At 35.2% G+C, this 24,290-nt stretch overlaps 3 protein-coding genes across 6 annotated transcripts in view; 2 read left to right on the top strand and 1 right to left on the bottom strand.

Annotated features, from left to right (window-relative positions):
- Positions 1 to 3,037, top strand: part of LOC133540959 (transducin-like enhancer protein 1) — a 372,555-nt gene extending 369,518 nt beyond the window's left edge. The window contains exon 31 of the mRNA XM_061884044.1: positions 2,259 to 3,037. Within this exon, the coding sequence (XP_061740028.1) occupies positions 2,259 to 2,366 (108 nt within the window). The 3' untranslated portion in view covers positions 2,367 to 3,037. The remainder of the gene's footprint in view (positions 1 to 2,258) is intronic.
- Positions 3,038 to 3,246: 209 nt separating this feature from the next.
- On the top strand, positions 3,247 to 12,038 carry LOC133540525 (histidine-rich glycoprotein-like). Its single transcript, XM_061883196.1, has 2 exons — positions 3,247 to 3,433; positions 3,612 to 12,038. The coding sequence occupies exon 2, from the start codon at positions 6,801 to 6,803 to the stop codon at positions 7,884 to 7,886; it is 1,086 nt and encodes a 361-aa protein (XP_061739180.1). The 5' UTR covers positions 3,247 to 3,433; positions 3,612 to 6,800; the 3' UTR covers positions 7,887 to 12,038.
- A 1,036-nt stretch (positions 12,039 to 13,074) lies between these two features.
- Positions 13,075 to 24,290, bottom strand: part of tle2a (TLE family member 2, transcriptional corepressor a) — a 164,506-nt gene continuing 153,290 nt past the window's right edge. For all 4 annotated transcript variants that reach the window (XM_061883195.1, XM_061883192.1, XM_061883193.1 and 1 more), the window contains 6 exons: positions 23,243 to 23,492; positions 18,607 to 18,854; positions 18,386 to 18,533; positions 15,345 to 15,495; positions 13,721 to 13,797; positions 13,075 to 13,608 (listed from right to left, as the gene is read on the bottom strand). In XM_061883195.1, the coding sequence (XP_061739179.1) occupies positions 13,501 to 13,608; positions 13,721 to 13,797; positions 15,345 to 15,495; positions 18,386 to 18,533; positions 18,607 to 18,854; positions 23,243 to 23,492 (982 nt within the window). In that variant the 3' untranslated portion in view covers positions 13,075 to 13,500. The remainder of the gene's footprint in view (positions 13,609 to 13,720; positions 13,798 to 15,344; positions 15,496 to 18,385; positions 18,534 to 18,606; positions 18,855 to 23,242; positions 23,493 to 24,290) is intronic.

Here is a 24,290-nt window from a genome sequence, read left to right as displayed (position 1 = left end):
GTGATGATTGATGACTGACGCATGTGTGTGGTCATGTGATGATTGATGACTGACAGGTGTGTGGTCATGTGATGATTGATGACTGACAGGTGTGTTGTCATGTGATGATTGATAACTGACGCATGTGTGTGGTCATGTGATGATTGATGACTGACAGGTGTGTGGTCATGTGATGATTGATGACTGACAGGTGTGTTGTCATGTGATGATTGATGACTGACAGGTGTGTGGTCATGTGATGACTGACAGGTGTGTGGTCATGTGATGATTGATGACTGACAGGTGTGTGGTCATGTGATGACTGATGACTGACAGGTGTGTGGTCATGTGATGATTGATGACTGACAGGTGTGTGGTCATGTGATGATTGATGACTGACAGGTGTGTTTTCATGTGATGATTGATGACTGACAGGTGTGTGGTCATGTGATGATTGATGACTGACATGTGTGTGGTCATGTGATGATTGATGACTGACAGGTGTGTTGTCATGTGATGATTGATGACTGACATGTGTGTGGTCATGTGATGATTGATGACTGACAGGTGTGTTGTCATGTGATGATTGATGACTGACATGTGTGTGGTCATGTGATGATTGATGACTGACAGGTGTGTGGTCATGTGATGATTGATGACTGACAGGTGTGTTGTCATGTGATGATTGATAACTGACGGGTGTCATCATGTGATGATTGATGACTGACAGGTGTGTGGTCATGTGATGATTGATGACTGACGTGTGTGGTCATGTGATGATTGATGACTGACAGGTGTGTGGTCATGTGATGATTGATGACTGACAGGTGTGTTGTCATGTGATGACTGATGACTGACAGGTGTGTCATGTGATGATTGATGACTGACAGGTGTGTGGTCATGTGATGACTGATGACTGACAGGTGTGTGGTCATGTGATGATTGATGACTGACAGGTGTGTGGTCATGTGATGACTGACAGGTGTGTGGTCATGTGATGATTGATGACTGACAGGTGTGTGGTCATGTGATGACTGATGACTGACAGGTGTGTGGTCATGTGATGATTGATGACTGACAGGTGTGTGGTCATGTGATGATTGATGACTGACAGGTGTGTGGTCATGTGATGATTGATGACTGACAGGTGTGTGGTCATGTGATGATTGATGACTGACATGTGTGTGGTCATGTGATGATTGATGACTGACAGGTGTTTCGTCATGTGATGATTGATGACTGACAGGTGTGTTGTCATGTGATGATTGATGACTGACGTGTGTTGTCATGTGATGATTGATGACTGACATGTGTGTGGTCATGTGATGACTGATGACTGACAGGTGTGTGGTCATGTGATGATTGATGACTGACAGGTGTGTGGTCATGTGATGACTGACAGGTGTGTGGTCATGTGATGATTGATGACTGACAGGTGTGTGGTCATGTGATGACTGATGACTGACAGGTGTGTGGTCATGTGATGATTGATGACTGACAGGTGTGTGGTCATGTGATGATTGATGACTGACAGGTGTGTGGTCATGTGATGATTGATGACTGACATGTGTGTGGTCATGTGATGATTGATGACTGACAGGTGTTTCGTCATGTGATGATTGACGACTGACAGGTGTGTTGTCATGTGATGATTGATGACTGACATGTGTGTTGTCATGTGATGATTGATGACTGACATGTGTGTGGTCATGTGATGATTGATGACTGACAGGTGTGTGGTCATGTGATGATTGATGACTGACGTGTGTGGTCATGTGATGATTGATGACTGACGGGTGTGTGGTCATGTGATGATTGATGACTGACAGGTGTGTGGTCATGTGATGATTGATGACTGACAGGTGTGTGGTCATGTGATGATTGATGACTGACAGGTGTGTGGTCATGTGATGATTGATGACTGACATGTGTGTGGTCATGTGATGATTGATGACTGACAGGTGTGTTGTCATGTGATGATTGATGACTGACAGGTGTGTTGTCATGTGATGATTGATGACTGACAGGTGTGTGGTCATGTGATGATTGATGACTGACAGGTGTGTGGTCATGTGATGATTGATGACTGACAGGTGTGTGGTCATGTGATGATTGATGACTGACAGGTGTGTGGTCATGTGATGATTGATGACTGACAGGTGTGTGGTCATGTGATGATTGATGACTGACAGGTGTGTGGTCATGTGATGATTGATGACTGACAGGTGTGTTGTCATGTGATGATTGATGACTGACAGGTGTGTTGTCATGTGTCACAGTCCAAGGAGTCGTCGTCGGTGCTGAGCTGCGACGTGTCCCCTGACGACAAGTACATCGTGACGGGCTCCGGGGACAAGAAGGCCACGGTGTACGAGGTGGTGTACTGAGGGAAGGGAGGAGCCGAGGGCGGAGACTCTGGGATGCTTTCTTTTGTTTGGTTTCACTTTGGAAGACAGGAGGAGGGGGCAACTGGTCGCCTTGACAACCGCATCCTCTCGACCCCTGCACACCTTTTTCACTTGTAGTAAAGTGGGGCGTGAAGATGGCGGAGGAACGTGTGTGTGTGGACACATTCTAAAGAGGGTGGGGGGTAATTAGGGCTGTTTCCTGATTAAGAGCTCAGTGGAAGGACCCCCCCCCCTCTCCCCCCCACCACCACCACACACATTCACACACACACTCACACATTCACACAAGAGGTGTCGAGGGAACGCCAGCCAGCAGCGCTGATAACACACATCCATTCATTAGGCAGACAGAGGAGGCTTTAATGAGGATGATGTCATCAGCCACAGGGGGCACACACACCAAGGTGCGCACCATCACACACACACACACACACACACACACACACACACACACACACACACACACACACACACACACACACATACATATACTCCCCCGGAGGTCATTGAGAGAAAACACACACTAATTAAATGGTGAGTACAGCATCCTTACTTAATATCTGTTTTGTTTTTGTGCTGACAAAGGCGACGTCTAATGAGCTGACAAGCGCACACACACACACACACACACACACAAACACACACACACACACACCGTCACATGAGCTTCTAATTCCTCCGGAATGTTCTGCTGGAAGACACGTCATCGCACACAAGCTTGTTAAAGGCACCAAGATGACCCCCCCCCCCACCACCATGTTATACAACATGTGTGTAATGCCAGATGACCCCCCCCCCACCACCACAACCACCCCACGTTATAAAACTGTGTAATGCCAGATGACCCCCCCCCCCCCCCCCCACCACCACCACCACCTGGTTATACAACATGTGTGTAATGCCAGATGACCCCCCCACCCCCACCATCACCACCAGGTAATACATCATGGGTGTTTTGCCAGATGACCCCCCCCCACCATCACCACCAGGTAATACATAATGAGTGTTTTGCCAGATGACCCCCCCCCCGCTCCCACCACCACCAGGTAATACAACATGAGTGTAATGCCAGATGACCCCCCCATACCACCACCACGCTATACAACATTTGTGTAAAACCAGATTATCCCCCACCCCCACCACCACCAGGTAATACAACATGAGTGTTTTGCCAGATGACCCCCCCCCCCCCCCCCCCACCCCCACCCCCACCACCACCACCAGGTAATACAACATGAGTGTATGTGTATGATATGATTTGTAGTGCCGGCACATGTGGACGAGCACATGTGGAACATTCCTGTCTCCTCTTTTGTAACCACTGCCTCTGTCATTCTTGAAGGTCATGGAAGGTCAAGCTAACATTTCACCTGCTCTGTGGTGTCAAGTAAACATGAATAAAATACTATTGGGTGTACATTACAACATTAATAACATATTATTGGGTGTACATTATAACATTAATAACTTACTATTGAGTGTACAGTACAACAACACAACACAATTGGGTGTACAGTAAAACATTAATAAAATACTACTGGGTGTACAGTACAATAACACCACAATTGGGTGTGTAGTAAAACAATAACATATTTAGTGTACAGTACAATAACAAAACACAATTGGGTGTGTAGTAAAACAATAACATATTTAGTGTGCAGTACAATAACAAAACACAATTGAGGGTGTAGTAAAACAATAACATATTTAGTGTGCAGTACTATAACAAAACACAATTGGGTGTGTAGTAAAATAATAACATATTTAGTGTACAATACAATAACACCACAATTGGGTGTGTAGTAAAACAATAACATATTTAGTGTACAGTACAATAACAAAACACAATTGGGTGTGTAGTAAAACAATAACATATTTAGTGTACAGTACAATAACACCACAATTGGGGGTGTAGTAAAAGAATAACATATTTAGTGTGCAGGACTATAACAAAACACAATTGGGTGTGTAGTAAAATAATAACATATTTAGTGTACAGTACAATAACACCACAATTGGGTGTGTAGTAAAACAATAACATATTTAGTTTACAGTACAATAACAAAACACAATTAGGTGTGTAGTAAAACAATAACATATTTAGTGTACAGTGCAATAACAAAACACAACTGGGTGTGTCGTAAAATAAATAAGAGTATTGGGTGTACAATACAATAACAAAACACAGTGCACAGTAAAACAAAATATTGAGTGTACAGTACAATAACAGGACACAAATGGGTGTGCAGTAAAAATTGATAAAATATGGAGTGTACAATACAAAGAACCATTGGTTGTGCAGTAAAACATCAATAAAATACTATTTGGGTGTACAGTACAATAACACCACACAAATGGGTGTGCAGTAAAAAATAATAAATTACTATTGAGTGTACAGTACAATACAAAGAACAATTGGTTGTGCAGTAAAACGTTAATAAAATACTATTGGGTGTACAGTACAATATAAAGAACAATTGGTTGTGCAGTAAAACATTAATAAAATACTATTGTGTGTACAGTACAATAACACCACAATTGGGTGTGTAGTAAAACTAACATATTTGGTGTACAGTACAATAACAAAACACATTTGGGTGTGTCGTAAAATAAAATAGTATCGGGTGTACAATACAATAACAAAACACATTGCACAGTAAAACAAAGTATTGAGTGTACAGTACAATAACACGACACAAATGGGTGTGCAGTAAAAATTGATCAAATATGGAGTGTACAGTACAATACCAAGAACCATTGGTTGTGCAGTAAAACATCAATAAAATATTATTTGGGTGTACACTACAATAACACCACACAAATGGGTGTGCAGTAAAAATTAATAAATTACTATTGAGTGTACAGTACAATACAAATAACAATTGGTTGTGCAGTAAAACATTAATAAAATACTATTGGGTGTACAGTACAATATAAAGAACAATTGGTTGTGCAGTAAAACATTCATAAAATACTATTGTGTGTACAGTACAATAACACCACAATTGGGTGTGTAGTAAAACTAACATATTTGGTGTACAATACAATAACAAAACACATTTGGGTGTGTCATAAAATAAAATAGTATCGGGTGTACAATACAATAACAAAACACATTGCACAGTAAAACAAAGTATTGAGTGTACAGTACAATAACACGACACAAATGGGTGTGCAGTAAAAATTGATCAAATATGGAGTGTACAATACAATACCAAGAACCATTGGTTGTGCAGTAAAACATCAATAAAATACTATTTGGGTGTACAGTACAATAACACCACACAAATGGGTGTGCAGTAAAAATTAATAAATTACTATTGAGTGTACAGTACAATACAAATAACAATTGGTTGTGCAGTAAAACATTAATAAAATACTATTGGGTGTACAGTACAATATAAAGAACAATTGGTTGTGCAGTAAAACAATAATAAAATAATATTGGGTGTACAGTACAATAACACCACAATTGGGTGTGTAGTAAAACTAACATATTTGGTGTACAGTACAATAACAAAACACATTTGGGTGTGTAGTAAAATAAATAAAATAGTATCGGGTATACAATACAATAACAAAACAGAGTGCACAGTAAAACAAAATATTGAGTGTACAGTACAATACCACGACACAAATGGGTGTGCAGTAAAAATTAATACATTACTATTGAGTGTACAGTATGATACAAAGAACAATTGGTTGTGCAGTAAAACAATAATAAAATACTATTGGGTGTGCAGTACAATAACACCACAATTGGGTGTGTAGTAAAACTAACATATTTGGTGTACAGTACAATAACAAAACACATTTGGGTGTGTAGTAAAATAAATAAAATAGTATCGGGTGTACAATACAATAACAAAACAGAGTGCAAAGTAAAACAAAATATTGAATGTACAGTACAATAACACGACACAAATGGGTGTGCAGTAAACATTAATACATTACTATTGAGTGTACAGTATGATACAAAGAACAATTGGTTGTGCAGTAAAACATTAATAAAATACTATTGGGTGTACAGTACAATACAAAGAACAATTGGGTGTGTAGTAAAAATTTATAAAATACTATTGAGTGTACAGTACAATACAAGGAACAATGCAGTAAAACATTAATAAAATACTATTGGGTGTACAGTAAAACGTTTTAGTCCTGAGAGTGAAAAATTGCTTTGGAGAGATTTATTAATCTCAGGAGAATTTAGTGTGAATTGAAACAAAACCTTGTGTACTGTCATCAGTACTGATGACAGTACACATGTCATCATCACACATGTCGTGTCATCACACATGTTGTGTCATCATCACACGTGTTGTCATCACACATGTTGTCATCATCAGACATGTTGTGTAATCATCACACGTGTCATCACGTGTCATCACACGTGTTGTGTCATCATCAGACATGTTGTGTAATCATCACACGTGTCATCACATGTGTCATCACACGTGTTGTCATCATCAGACATGTGTCATCATCACACATGTTATGTCATCGCATGTGTTATGTCATCATCACTCGTGTTGTGTCATCATCACACATGTTGTGTCATCATCACACATGTTGTGTCATCATTACACGTGTTGTCATCACACGTGTTGTCATCATCAGACATGTTGTGTAATCATCACACGTGTCATCACATGTGTCATCACACGTGTTGTCATCATCAGACAGGTGTCATCATCACACATGTTATGTCATCGCATGTGTTATGTCATCATCACACGTGTTGTGTCATCATCAGACATGTTGTGTCATCATCACACATGTCATCACACACGTGTCATCACACACGTGTCATCATCACACGTGTTGTCATCACACGTGTTGTCATCATCAGACGTATCATCATCACACGTTTTGTCATCACACGTGTCGTCATCACACGTATTGTCATCATCAGACATGTGTCATCATCACACATGTTATGTCATCGCATGTGTTATGTCATCATCACACGTGTTGTGTCATCATCACACATGTGTCATCATCACACATGTTGTGTCATCATTACACGTGTTGTCATCACACGTGTTGTCATCATCAGACATGTTGTGTAATCATCACACGTGTCATCACATGTGTCATCACACGTGTTGTCATCATCAGACAGGTGTCATCATCACACATGTTATGTCATCGCATGTGTTATGTCATCATCACACGTGTTGTGTCATCAGACATGTTGTGTCATCATCACACATGTCATCACACACGTGTCATCATCACACGTGTTGTCATCATCAGACGTATCATCATCACACATGTTTTGTCATCATCACACGTGTCATCATCACACGTGTCGTCATCACACGTATTGTCATCACACGTGTTGTCATCATCAGACGTGTCATCATCACACACGTTGTGTCATCATCACACATGTGTCATCACCACACATGTTGTGTTATCACACATGTTGTCATCCGACATGGAATGACTTTGTTGTGTGATCACACATGTTGTGTCATCACAAATGTTGTGTGATCACACGTGTTGTTTAATCACACATGTTGCGTGTTTACTTGCATGTGATATCATGTGCGATAAAAACATTCCTGCGGCATGTTAACTTGTGTGTGATATCATGCGCGATACAAGTGCTCTTGCAGCATGTTAACTGGTGTGTGATATCATCTTCAATACTAGCAGTCCTGCAGCGTGTTTACGTGTTTGATATAATTTCCGATACAAACGGTACTGCAGCATGTTTAATAATGTGTGATATCATGTGTGATAGAAGCAGTCCTGCAGCGTGTTTACTTGTGTGTGATATCATGTGCGATACAAGTGCTCTTGCAGCATGTTAACTGGTGTGTGATATCATCTTCAATACTAGCAGTCCTGCAGCGTGTTTACTTGCCTGTGGTATCATATGCGATAAAAGCATTCCTGCAGCGAGTTTACTTGTTTGTGCTATCATGTGCGATAAAAATGGTCCTGCAGCATGTTTACGTGTTTGATATCATTTCCGATACAAACGGTCCTGCAGCATGTTTACTAATGTGTGATATCATGTGTGATAGAGGCAGTCCTGCTGCGTGTTTACTTGTGTGTGATATCATGTACGATACAAACGGTCCTCTGGTGTGTGTTTACTTGCGTGCGATACAAGTGGTCTTGCGGCTCGTTTACTTGTGATATGTGCGATACAAGCAGTCCTGCAACGCGTTTGTGTGTGATATCATGTGCGATACAAGCCGTCCTGCAGCATGTTTACTTGTGGACATGTGAATGTCCTCCAAAGAAAAACTCAGTTTGTTGTATGTCAGTCAAGTCCTTTACCAAAGTTGAACATGCTGGGCTATAAGCTACTAGGAGCTAACAGCTACACAACAGCTAAGCACATTATAGCACACAAGCTAGACTTAGTTAATGAAATATTCTGATCAGTGGGTGTGATCAATAAAACAAAGACAGCATACAGTATGTCTACTACAGACTCATCATTACATAGTTGCTTCAAATCTTCTTCTGTGAATCTTGATCACCGCTTCTCAAACATTCCACTCTACCAATCAATACAAGTATGTGATATCATATCAGATCAATATCTGTATCAGCCAATACTCAAGGTTTCAATATTGCTATCGTGTCGGAAATGAAGAAATTGCAGTTCTATGATTCTATTGCCCTACCTCATCTCTAACTCTTGTCATAACCTTGAAACTAACTCTTGGGCCAACTCTAAACCTAACTAACTATTTCCCCAACTGTAAGTGTTGCCATAACCTTAACCTAACTAACTATTGCCCTAACTGTAAGTGTTGCCATAACCTTAACCTAATTAACTATTGCCCTAACTGTAAGTGTTGCCATAACCTTAACCTAACTAACTATTGCCCTAGTTTTAAGTGTTGCCATAACCTTAACCTAACTATTTCCCCAACTGTAAGTGTTGCCATGACCTTAACCTAACTAACTATTGCCCTAACTGTAAGTGTTGCCATAACCTTAACCTAACTATTTCCCCAACTGTAAGTGTTGCCATGACCTTAACCTAACTAACTATTGCCTTAACTGTAAGTGTTGCCATTACCTAAACCTAACTAACCATTGCCCTAGTTTTAAGTGTTGCCATAACCTTAACCTAACTAACCATTGCCTTAACTGTAAGTGTTGCCATAACCTTAACCTTAATTAACCATTGCCCTAACTATAAGTGTTGCCATAACTTTAACCTAACTAACCATTGCCTTAACTGTAAGTGTTGCCATAACCTTAACCTAACTAACCATTGCCTTAACTATAAGTGTTGCCATAACCTTAACCTAACTAACCATTGCCCTAACTGTAAGTGTTGCCATAACCTTAACCTAACTAACCATTGCCTTAACTATAAGTGTTTCCATAACCTTAACCTAACTAACCATTGCCCTAACTGTAAGTGTTGCCATAACCTTAACCTAACTAACTATTGCCTTAACTGTAAGTGTTGCCATAACCTTAACCTAACAAACTATTGCCTTAACTGTAAGTGTTGCCATGACCTTAACCTAACTAACCATTGCCTTAACTATAAGTGTTGCCATAACCTTAACCTAACTAGCTATTTCCCCAACTGTAAGTGTTGCCATAACCTTACCTACCTTCTCTGTATCCTGGTGTCAAACTGGTGCCTCCTTCTTTCACCCAGACAACATATTTTTACCTGCACAGTACCTACCTTCTCTTCATTGTGTGGTCACGCTGGTGCTTCCTGCTTTTAAGCGGTCATCTTGAGACGGCATCGGCTTAGCAGTTCTTTGAAGGCTTGTAAAATCCAAACCGGAGCAGTTAGAAAACCTCTTTGCGCAACTTTTAATCAGAAGGGTTCAATCTCTTTCCTGTGCGAGTTTGAAGCCGACACAACAAGCGCGCTCAGAGGAGATAATGTTTGAAAAAAGGTGATTGGTTTTTACAAAACTTTTGTTTTGAAGGGGTAATGGCCAACTTCCTGTTGTTTTTTGCTGAAGAATGTCAATTAATGAAATGTAGGTCTAAATGAGACCCACATAGAGGTTTTTGTTTCATGTCTCTATGACATTCCTACCGGAAGTTACAAGCAGTTTTGTCTGTTTTCTTCCCAAGAGCAGTTTTGTCAGTGTTTTATTCTTAGGGGGCGCTGGAGCGCAATTTTGAATTTTGGGGTTTGTTTTTTTTATTAAATGGCAATTTTCGCCAGTCCTGATGTGTGTGTTAAATTTGGTGAGTTGAGACAGCAGCAGCAGCAGCAGCAGCAGCGTAGCGGTTCTTTGAAGGCTCGTAAAATCAAAACCGAAGCAGTTAGAAAAACTCTTTGCGCAACTTTTAATCAGAAGGGTTCAATCTCTTTCCTGTGCGAGTTTGAAGCCGACACAACAAAGGCGCTCAGAGGAGATGTTTGAAAAAAGGTGACAGGTTTTTACAAAACTTTTGTTTTGAAGGGGTAATTGCCACCTTTCTGTTGATTTTTGCTGAAGGATGTTAATTAGTGAAATGTAGGTCTAAGTGAGACCTACATAGAGGTTTTTGTTTCATGTCTCTACGACATTCCTACCGGAAGTTACAAGCAGTTTTGTCAGTGTTTTATTCCTAGGGGGCGCTAGAGCGCAATTTTGAGTTTTGGGGTTTGGTTTTTTATTAGATCGCAATTTTGACAAGTCCTGATGTGTGTGTCCAGTTTGGTGAGTTTTGAAGCATTTTAAGGGGGTCAAATTACAGCTGAAAGAGGCACAAATGACTTTTTTTAGGAAACTTGTTTTGAAGGGTTTTTTGCCAACTTCCTGTTGATTTTTGCTGAAGGAAGTCAGTGTATGAAATCTAGGTCTAAGTCAAACCTACATAGAGTTTTTTGTTTCATGTCTCTACGACATTCCTAACGGAAGTTACAAGCAGTTTTTTCTTTGTTTTTTCCTAGGGGGCGCTGGAGAGCAATTTGGAGTTTTGGGGTTTGGTTTTTTAATTAGATGGCAATTTTTGCCAGTCCTGATGTATGTGTAAAATTTGGTGAGTTTTGAAGCATGTTAAAGGGGTCAAATTACAGCTCAAAGAGGCGGCGGTATTATAATAGTAATAAAACCTTTGAAATACAACAGGGTCCTCTGTCCCAAAGGGACATTCGGTCCCTAAATATTAACACATAAACCTTAGGTCAGATTTGTTAGTAGAATAAGTGCTGACCAAATATAGTTCATAAGAAGGCACTCAAATAACTGATGAAAAATGACATTTAAATAAGTTTCTTGACATTAAAGTGCACAGCTTCACTCTAGACCAGGGGTCACCAACGTGGTGCCCGCAGGCACCAGGTCGCCCGTAAGGACCAGATGAGTCGCCCGCTGGCCAATTCTAAAAATAGCTCAAATAGCAGCACTTACCAGTGAGCTGCCTCTATTTTTTAAACTTTATTTATTTACTAGCAAGCTGGTCTCACTTTGCTCGACATTTTTAATTCTAAGAGAGACAAAACTCAAATAGAATTTAAAAATCCAAGAAAATATTTTAAAGACTTGGTCTTTTCTTGTCTAAATTCATTAATTTTTTTACTTTGCTTCTTATAACTTTCAGGAAGACAATTTTAGAGAAAAAATATAACCTTAAAAATGATTTTAGGATTTTTAAACACATATACCTTTTTACCTTTTAAATTCCTTCCTCTTCTTTCCTGACAATTCAAATCAATGTTCAAGTACATTTTTTATTTTATTTTAAATAATAAATACATTTCAATTTAATTCTTCATTTTAGCTTCTGTTTTTTCGACAAAAAAAATGTGTGAAATATTTCTTAAATTTATGATTAAAATAAAATAAAAATATTCTGGAAAATCTGTAGAATCCAATTTAAATCTTATTTCAAAGTCTTATGAATTTCTTTAAAAATTTTTGTTCTGGAAAATCTAAAAGTAATAATGATTTGTCTTTGTTAGAAATATAACTTGGTCCAATTTGTTATATATTCTAACAAAGTGCAGATTGGATTTTAACCTATTTAAAACATGGCATCAAAATTCTAAAATTAATCTTAAGGAAAAATGACTGATGATGTTCCAAATGTTTTTAATTTTTTCAAAAAGATTCGAATTAGCTAGTTTTTCTCTTAATTTTTTTCGGTTTAATTTTGAATTTTAAAGAGTTGAAATTGAAGATAAACTATGTGTAAATTTAATTTTCATTTTTTTCCTATTTTCTCCTCTTTTAAACTGTTCAATTAAGTTTTTTTTTCATCATTTATTTTCTACAAAAAACCTTCCGTAAAAGGAAAAAAAATGTAAGATTGAATGACAGACAGAAATACCCATTTTTCTATATATATGTAGATTTATTTATTAAAAGTAAATTAAGCAAATTGGCTATTTCTGGCAATTTATTTAAGTGTGTATCAAACTGGTAGCCCTTCGCATTAATCAGTACCCAAGAAGTAGCTTTCGGTTTCATAAAGGCTGGTGACCCCTGCTCTGGAGTCATAATTTTTGCGCTTAATATATTTCTTGGACTTTAGCTCCAAAATGTTCCTATTTCTCATTAGTGCCACAAGTGGTGGAAACATGTATTACAGCTGAGAAGCTGATAATCCTTTGGTGGCCTGCAAATGCTAGTTTAACCGACACAGGAAACGTGACAAGTCCACTATGCACTTTAGCCACCAGACATCACCGCGGTTAATGTGGTGATGTGACCTTTTTCTTCCCGAATGAAGGTCAACGAGGTGGGTGTTTGCCTTTGAGAACTTTATTTACACATCCAAGGTTGACAAAGCAGCAAAGACGCTAGAAAAGCGGGCAGCAGCAAAGAGTTGCTGGAGTGACGCTCCACAAGAACATACAATCATGTTGCTAAAGCACAGGAGGCGCTCTTGTCCCGCCTCCTGGTGGGCCAAAAATCAATCAAATAAAAAAAGGCTAAAAAAATAAGCTTGTTTTTGTCCTAATTTCTTGTCCGCTACCGAGGTTTTATTTTGTCGAGAAGAAGAAAAAAACATCTTTGGAGGAATCCCGCGCTTGCACACTAACCAGCGCTCTTTTGGAGTCTCTCGGAATTTGTTCAAACAAAAAGAAGCGGAGTGTCTCGTTGCCATGACGACCATGCCCTGTACAGTCACCCGGGCGAGGCCCCGCCCACCGCTTTGGGAGACGCCCCCTTCAGTAGATGACCTCGTACACGGTCGCTTTCTTGTCCCCGGACCCCGTCACGATGAACTGGTCGTCAGGGGAGATGTCGCAGCTCAGAACCGACGACGACTCCTTGGACTGGACACACACACACACACACACACACACACACACACACACACACACACACACACACACACACTCAGAGAGCGCCACGGAAGAGGACGTCAGGTGACATTGCCGAGCCTACCTGGAATATGCTGGAGCCGTAAGGTGTCCGCCATGCATTCAGCAGGTTGTCTTTGCCGGTGCTTACAAACCATTTCCCTATAGGGGGCGCACACACACACACACACACGTTAAAGACCTACTGAAATGAGATGTTCTTATTCAAACGGGGATAGCAGGTCCATTCTATGTCATACTTGATCATTTCTCGATATTGCCATGTTTTTGCTGAAAGGATTTAGTAGAGAACATCGACGATAAAGTTCGCAACTTTTGGTCGCTAATAAAAAAGCCTTGCCTTTACCGGAAGTAGGAGACCATGTGCGTGTTGTGGAGCTCCTCACATCCTCACATTGTTTACAATCATGGCCACAAGCAGCTAGAGTGATTCGGACCGAGAAAGCGACAATTTCCCCATTAATTTGAGCGAGGATGAAAGATATGTGGATGAGGATATTGATAGTGACGGACTAGAAAAAAAAAAAAAATTAAATAAAAAGCGACGGATCCGGGCGGCGACAGTGTGAGTGTTTCAGATGTTATTAGACACATTTACTAGGATAATTCTGGAAGATCCCATATCTGCTTATTGTTTTAATAGTGCGGTGAACACGCCAGTGTCTCAGAGAGAAGCCGAGGAGCCAAGCTCACAGCTGCCTTTTTTTGACAGCGGCTGCAGGAGGACGCATAATCCACTGATGTCTCCGGTAAGATATATATCACTATTTTCCCATCCAAAAACTTGCTGGTTGACATAGAGAAACATGTTCGCTTGACCGCTCTGTGTTAAAGCTTCACAACAAACAAAGAAACACAGGCTGTGTCTCGGTGCTAAAGGCAGCTGCAATCCACCAACAGCTTTCTTCTTTGATGTCTCCATTATTAATTGAACAAATTGCAAAAGATTCAGCAACACAGATGTCCAAAATACTGTGTAATTATGCGATGAAAAGAGACTACTTATAGCTGTAAGTGGTTTTGGGCTAATATGTCCCCTCCAACCAATAGCGTCACAAACACACGTCATCATTCTGCGACGTTTTCAACAAGAAATTTAAAATTGCAATTTAGTAAACTAAAAAGGCCGTATTGGCATGTGTTGCAATGTTAATATTTCATCATTGATATATAAACTATCAGACTGCGTGGTCTCTAGTAGTGGGTTTCAGTAGGCCTTTAAAGTCAATCATTCATTATTATTTTTGGAACAATGACAGTTTTAAAAAATAAATCCGTCTAAAAGTGTCGGAGATCTGAGTTAAAAAAGTTGTTTTACTTTCAACACTTAATTTCCAAGAGCAACTTCAGATTGTCGATTTGACGTTTTGATTATGTTTTGAGCAATGACAGCTTTAAAGAAAGTCAACATTGAAACTTCTCGTTATATTTCACCCCTTTGGTTTTTATTCCTCTTGTTTGTATTTTTTTTTGTAACAGTTTTTTTTAGGATGTGTCGCCGGCCATCAAAAAATGAGCAGCGGGCCACAGTTTGGACACCCTGCTATAAATGTACATAACATCACTAATTAACTGTAATAACTTCAACAGAAGCTTTAGAGAATAAAGTGAAGTAAGTTATGTTAAAGAAGAGTCATTTTCCAAGGACAGTCGTGTGTGTGTGTGTGTGTGTGTGTGTGTGTGTTTACCGCAGTATGCAAACTTGAGTGAGAGAACACAGCTCTCGTGAAGGTGCAGCTGGTACTTGTCAGGCTTGGACACGTGCAGGACTTCCACGTTGCTGCTCTCCATCCCCACAGCCAGCCACTCTCCAGTGGGACAATAACCCAGAGAGAAGATCTGCACACACACACAACATATTTCATATGTTAGACATAAAACACTACATATTTCATATATTAGCCATAAAACACTAAATGTTTCATATATTAAACATACAACACTAAATTTTTCACATATTAGACATGAAACAAAATTTTTCACATATTAGACATAAAACAAAATTTTTCACATATTAGACATAAAACACTACATATTTCATATATTAGAAATAAACACTAAATTTTCCATATGTTAGACATAAAACACTACATATTTCATATATTAGCCATAAAACACTAAATGTTTCATATATTAAACATACAACACTAAATTTTTCACATATTAGACATGAAACAAAATTTTTCACATATTAGACATAAAACACTACATATTTCATATATTAGAAATAAACACTAAATTTTCCATATATTAGACATAAAACACTAAATTTTTCACATAGACATAAAACACTAAAATTTTCATATATTAGAAATAAACACTAAATTTTCCATATATTAGACATAAAACACTAAATTTTTCATATATTAGAAATAAACACAAAATTTTTCACATATTAGACATAAAACACAAAATTTTTCATATATTAGACATAAAACACTAAATCTATCACATATTATACATAAAACACTAAATTTTTCATAAAACACTAAATTTTTCACATAGACAAACTAAATTTTTCACATTAGACATAAAACAAAATTTTGTCACATATTAGACATAAAACATTAAATTGTTCATATATTAGACATAAAACACTAAATTTTTCATATATTAGACATAAAACACTACATTTTTCACATAGACAAACTAAATTTTTCACATTAGACATAAAACAAAATTTTGTCACATATTAGACATAAAACATTAAATTGTTCATATATTAGACATAAAACACAACATTTTTCATATATTAGACATAAAACACTACATTTTTCACATATTAGACAAACTAAATTTTTCATATTAGACATAAAACAAAATTTTGTCACATATTAGACATAAAACATTAAAATTGTTCATATATTAGACATAAAACACTAAATTTGTCATATATTAGACATAAAACACTAAATGTTTCATATATTAGACATAAAACACTAAATTTTTCACATATTAGACATAAAACTAAATTTTTCACATATTAGACATAAAACATTAAATTGTTCATATATTAGACATAAATCACTACATATTTCATATATTAGCCATAAAACACTACATATTTCATATATTAGACATAAAACAATAACCTGAACCATCAACGATCATAACTACCGTAACTTAAACTTATCATAACAAAACTTATTTTAAACCCCACAAAACTCAATTTAAACCCTAAAATAACTCTACTTAAACACCAAAACTTCACATACAGTGGGGCAAAAAAGTATTTAGTCAGCCAGCGATTGTGCAAGTTCTCCCACTTAAAATGATGACAGAGGTCTGTAATTTTCATCATAGGTACACTTCAACTGTGAGAGACAGAATGTGAAAAAAACATCCAGGAATTCACATTCTAGGATTTTAAAGAATTTATTTGTAAATTATGGGGGAAAATAAGTATTTGGTAAACCATTCAAAGCTCTCACTCATGGAAGGAGGTTTTGGCTCAAAATCTCACAATATATAAAGATGTAATAATATAGGACAATAATATGAAGATGTAATAATAATATGAAGATGTAATAATATTTGACAATAATATGATGATGTAATGTCAAACGTCACCAGCGACTGCATTTGATTGGTGAAACGGAGTCAAACGTCACCAGCGACTGCATTTATTGGTGAAACGGAGTCAAACGTCACCAATGACTGCATTTGATTGGTGAAACTGAGTCAAACGTCACCAGCGACTGCATTTATTGGTGAAACGGAGTCAAACGTCACCAATGACTGCATTTGATTGGTGAAACTGAGTCAAACGTCACCAGCGACTGCATTTATTGGTGAAACGGAGTCAAACGTCACCAATGACTGCATTTGATTGGTGAAACTGAGTCAAACGTCACCAGTGACTGCATTTCATTGGTGAAACGGAGTCAAATGTCACCAGTGACTGCATTTGATTGGTGAAATGGAATCAGCAGTCACCAATGACTGCATTTGATTGGTGAAATGGAGTCAGACGTCACCAGTGACTGCATTTGATTGGTGAAACAGAGTCAAACATCACCAGTGACTGCATTTGATTGGTGAAACGGAGTCAAACGTCACCAGTGACTGCATTTCATTGGTGAAACGGAGTCAAACGCTACCAGTGACTGCATTTGATTGGTGAAAAGGAGTCAAACGTCACCAGCGACTGCATTTGATTGGTGAAACGGAGTCAAACGCCACCAGTGACTGCATTTCATTGGTGAAACGGAGTCAAACGCTACCAGTGACTGCATTTGATTGGTGAAAAGGAGTCAAACGTCACCAGTGACTGCATTTGATTGGTGAAACGGAGTCAAACGTCACCAGTGACTGCATTTGATTGGTGAAATGCAGGCATGTGATAGATCCTACTTTGAAGGTCTGTCTGACAAACCAAAACAAACAAAGCGTGCATTAACAGATCAATAAAAATCTGTAGCAAGTAGCGACCTGATTGCAGATAAACCGAGCGGAGTAAAAGAAGCGTTTCTTCTCTATAAATATACTCAAGTAAAAGTATGTTGCATTAAAACTACTCTTAGAAGTACAATCTATCCCAAAAGTTACTGAAGCAGATGTAACGGAGTAAATCTACCCACCTCTGCTTAAACCTCAAAAACGTCTCTTGAACCCTAAAAAACTTGACTTTAATCCTAAAAACTTTACTTAAAATAACTTTACTAACCAACTTACGCCCTAAAAAAAACCGTTGAGTTTAAGGAGAAAAGAGTTGAGTTTAGGAGTGTACCTGGGAGGTGAAGTCATGCTGCTGCAGCTGGCGTCCCTCCCGGAGGTCCCAGCAGCGCACGGTGTTGTCCAGTCCTCCCGTCCACAGCTTGGTGCCGTCGTTGGAGATGTCGATGCAGCTGGCTCCGTCCGTGTGGCCCTGGAACTGCCTGTGGGCCACAACACACCACGTAAAATGTCTCCAGCCTCGGGGGCAGGCTGGTTCGGGAGAGGACGTCCTACCTGACCAAGGTCTGGTTGTGCAGGTCCCAGACCACGATGTTGCCGTCGCTGCAGCAGGAGAAGCACACCTTGTTGTCGGGCGAGATGGCCAGGGCGTAGCAGGCCGGGGCCGACGACGTCAGCTCCGCCTTGATGCGAGGGGTGGGCGTGGCCAGATCCCAGATGGACAGCGTGCTGGCCTCGCCGCCCACGATCAAGGTGCGCCCGTCGGAGAGCAGCTTGCAGGAGCGGATGTAGTTGTCTCTGTTCTGCTTGGACATCAAGTCAGTCTGCTTTCAATGTTCACCTAATATTTTGTCACTTCAACACAACAAATGTCAACGTCTCACACTTCAGACCTTCAAATATGCTGACTTTTCATCCTTCACAACAGCCCAGGAAACATTTCTTGTATCAATAAAAACATTTTTAATTGATTGATTTAATTTGACTGATTTTTTTGTGAATAAATGTTTGTATTTTTTTAAATTCTAATAAATACATGTATTGTATTTTACAGTCAGAAAATTTGTTTTGCTTTTATCAATATTGCTGAATAGATTGTGTTTGGAATACTTTGTGTATAAAAAATATTTTAAATGTATCAAGGAAAAAGTAAAAAATATATAACATAAAAGGTCATAACCAACATGTACACACGCTGTAAAAAATTATTAGTTTGGTTTCACAAGTAGTATTTTATATATCAGTTGTATAATGAATTATGATTTTAATATTAAAATATTATAAAACTAATAGTTAATACATAATGATACAAATTATGTATTTAAAACATAGTATATTAATATATATATATATATATATATATACTATAAATATATTGATAACAAATATGTATTTTAAAATTATAGTAAAACATCATATTAATTACACAATATTTTCACAAATAATAAATATTGATAAAAAATGATGTAGTAAATATAGTAGTCGGATTAATTATATAATAATTTAAAAAATATATATATTGATAAAATATTGTATTACTCATTTAAAATATAGTGTATACGTTATTATAATATTAAATGTGTATACAATTAAAATTAATAATATACATTATCATATTAATTATACAATTGTAAAGAATAATACATATAGAATGTAATAATTTAAAAATAGTAATACATGTATATAATAAATGTATTATATACAACTGATATATATCAGTTGTATAATTAATTATGATATTAATATTAAAATATTATAAAACTAATAGTTAATACATAATGATACAATGTATTTATTTAAAACATAGTATATATATATATATATAAAAATAACAATTATGTATATTAAAATTATAGTAACACATCATATTAATTACACGATGTTGTACAAATACATATTGATAAAAAAATAATGTAATAAATATAGTACTTAGATTAATTATATAATACAAAATATTTATATATATCGATAAAATATTGTATTACTCATTTAAAATATAGTATATACGTTATTAATATTATAGTATTAAATGCGTATGCAATTAAAATTAATAATATAAATGATCATATTCATTACACAATTGTAAAATATAATACATATAGAATGTAATATTCATTTAAAAATAGTAATCCATGTATATAATAAATATAGATTGTATTGACTATATAATAATGATAAAAATATACATCAACATATTGTACAATTCATTTAAAATATTGATATTAAACAATATTTATGATAAATCATTTACAATTTTAAAATCTTTTAACATTTTAAATAAAAAATAAACATGTTTGTATAAAGCCATAGTGATAATAGAATGTGCTACTCCTGCACATCTATAAGAAAAGATATGAATATGAAGATGTAAATATTGTCAGTGTAAAATGAGGTGTATGAATATGATGAGCATGTATTCATAGTGTTTGTCAATAAGTGCAATTAGGAATTATATGATTAGATTATCAACATGTAATATTTCATGAAAGTAAAGTATATGGACATGTCATTAAAAATGTAAATAAGTATATTAATAGAGCTTGTCATCAATAAAGTGATGCGTATGATGTACAGTAAGTATATTATTAGAATGTTAAATTGCTTTCATCAAAAGTTTCAATAATATGATTATGTTATTTATCAATAAAAGTGTTGCTATCTAAGATGTATTTCATAAGAATATGAACTATAAAATGTGTCAATAAAGAACTAATAACATGTGAAAGTGAGAGTAAGACGTACATCATAATATTAGCAAGTAATCATAATAAGTGTGATTGAGACATGTAGGAATATGAACATGTAAGATTTCATAAAAGTGTAAAAAACATGGATATGATAAGAATATCAACATAGTATTAAGAATGTGAGTAAAATTAACATGAAGATGTGATATTTTTTTAATGTGTGTATATGACAATAATATAAAGATGTAATAACATTTGACTATAATATGAAGAATTAATAATATTTGTTCATGTGTTTATATGACAATATGAAGATGTAATAATATATGATAATATAAAGATGGAATAATATATGATAATAATATAAAGGCATAATAATATATGACAATAATATGAAGATGTAATAATAAGACAATGTAATAATATTTGTTAATGTGTGTATATGACAAGATGAAGATTTAATAATATATGACATTAATACGAAAATGTAAAAATAATATGAAGATGTAAATATAATATGAAGATGTAACAATAATATGAAGATGTAATAATAATATAAAGATGTAATAATATATGATAATAATAAAATATGTAATAATATATGACAATAATATGAAGATGTAACAATAATATAAAGATGTAACAATAATATAAAGATGTAATAATATATGATAATAAAAATATGTAATGATATATGACAATAATATGAAGATGTAATAAAAATATGACGATGTAATAATATTTGTTAATGTGTGTATATGACAATATGAAGATGTAATAATATATGACGATAAGAAATGATAATATAAAGAAGTAATAATATATGACAATAATAAGAAGATGTAAAAATAATATGAAGATGTAATAATATATGACAATAATATGAAAATGTAATAATAATATAAAGATGTAATAATACATGACAATAATAAAAAATGTAATATATATGACAATAATATGAAGATATAACAATAATATAAAGATGTTACAATAATAAAAATATGTAATAATATATGATAATAAAAATATGTAATAATATATGACAATAATATGAAGATGTATTAAAAATAACATGAAGATATAATAAAAATATGACGATGTAATAATATTAATGTGTGTATATGACAATATGAAGATGTAATAATATATGACGATAAGAAATGATAATATAAAGACGTAATAATATATGATCATAATATGAAGATGTAATAATATATGACAATAATATGAAGATGTAACAATAATGTGAAGATGTAATGGTAATATAAAGATGTCATAATATGTGACAATAATAAAATATGTAATAATATATGACAATAATATAAAGATATAACAATAATATAAAGATGTTACAATAAAAAGATGTAATAATATATGATAATAAAAATATGTAATAATATATGACAATAATATGAAGATGTAATACAAATATGAAGATGTAATATTTGTTAATGTGTGTATATGACAATATAATGACGTAATAATATATGACAATAATATGAAGATGTAAAAATAATAGGAAGATGTAATAATATAAAGATGTAATAATATATGATAATTATATAAAAATGTAATAATATATGACAATAATATGAAGATGTAATAATACAAATATGTAATATATGATAATTATATAAAGATGTAATAATATATGACAATAATATGAAGATGTAATAATACAAATATGTAATATATGATAATTATATAAAGATGTAATAATATATGACAATAATATGAAGATGTAATAATACAAAGATGTAATAATATATGATAATTATATAAAGATGTAATAATATATGACAATAATATGAAGATGTAACAATAATATGAAGATGTAATAATATATATCAATAATATGAAGATGTAATATTATATGACAATATTGGGAAGATGTAATAATAATATATAACAATAATATGAAGATGTATTAATAATTGTTAATGTGTGTATATGACAATATGAAGATGTAATAATATATGATAATTGTATAAAAATGTAATAATATATGACAATAATATGAAGATGTAATAATATAAAGATGTAATAATATATGATAATTATATAAAGATGTAATAATATATGACAATAATATGAAGATGTAATTATATGACAATAATATGAAGATGTATTAATAATTGTTAATGTGTGTATATGACAATATGAAGATGTAATAATATATGATAATAATATAAAGATGTAACAATATATGACAATAATATGAAGATGTAATAATAATATTTAATGTGTGTATATGGCAATATGAAGATGTAATAATATATGATAATAATATAAGAACGTAATAATATATGACAATAATATGACGATGTAACAATAATATGAAGATGTAATAATAATATGAAGATGTAATAATATATTTCAATAATATAAAGATGTAATAATACATGACGATATATGAAGATGTAATATTTAAAATGAAGATGTAATAACAATAAAATGTGAGGATGTGATGATGATAATAGTAATAATATATGTAGAGGAAGTACCAGACAGTCGAGCTGGGCCATGGGACTCTTGGTGCCGGGCTGGCTGATGTCCCACACCTTGACGCAGCCTTTGCCTCCCGTGTAGACGTGGCGTGTGGAGGCGCTGATGGTGACGGCGCACACCACCTCGCCGTGGCTCAGGCTGTGGATCTGCCGGGCGTGGCGAGGGATGCCCGGGCCCAGCAGGGCGTCGGGGGGGAAGGGCACCGGCTGCATCTGCCCGTCCGCGCTCACGTGGAAGGAGTAGGCCCTGCGCACACCCCGGAGATATTCTCTATCATATACTGTATCATATACTGTATCATATATATGTGTGTGTGTGTGTGTGTGTGTGTGTGTGTGAAGTGACTCCACTTGATGAGGTGAAATGTTATTAATAATTAATAGTTGTTGTATTGCTGTCAGACTTTGTGCAGGTCATTTCATTTTGAGGAGCACTTGTCATGGAACATCACATTTAATAAATGTACATCAAACCAAATAACTCCATATTTTGGTGTTAGACATAGATGTTGTATTTGTTGTACTTCTTAGAATTACTTTATGGACGTGCTTTGTCAAAATGATGAAAATATAATACCAACAAAATGCATTTACTTTATGAACTTTCTAAAGTTATTCTTTACATCTTGTTGTATTATTCAATTCATTTAAGGAAGACAACACTCAATGAGGTGCAGCAGCAGGAAAAAAAAGGACATGAAATAAAAAAAAATGTTTTATTACATTACGAATATTAACTGACAAAAGATGTTGTTTTATGTATTAAATTATTCCATGACCATGCTATGTAGACATACTGTATTTATTATACTACACACACGTTTTTTCACTTAAAATGATTCAAAGACGAGCTGTACTTCATGAATTTTACTTTATGTACTTTTCAAATTTTACCCACACTATAGTCATTCAAGAAATTCCACCATAAGCCACTAAATAAAACTATGTATTTCTTTTAAAACAAATATGAAACAATATTGTAAAACATTACGTTATAAAACAAATACAAAGTACAATATTTATTGAAGCTATTATACTTAAATAT

This window comes from Nerophis ophidion, linkage group LG22 (assembly GCF_033978795.1).
Source record: "Nerophis ophidion isolate RoL-2023_Sa linkage group LG22, RoL_Noph_v1.0, whole genome shotgun sequence".
NCBI classification, from domain to species: Eukaryota; Metazoa; Chordata; class Actinopteri; order Syngnathiformes; family Syngnathidae; genus Nerophis; species Nerophis ophidion.
The sequence above is the reverse complement of the archived record's forward strand: the minus strand, read 5'-3'. Positions and strand labels throughout refer to the sequence as shown.

Coding starts and splice junctions, on each gene's coding strand:
- LOC133540525 (XM_061883196.1), top strand. CDS start 6,801: ATGTTGTGTAATCATCACACGTGTCATCACATGTGTCATCACACGTGT.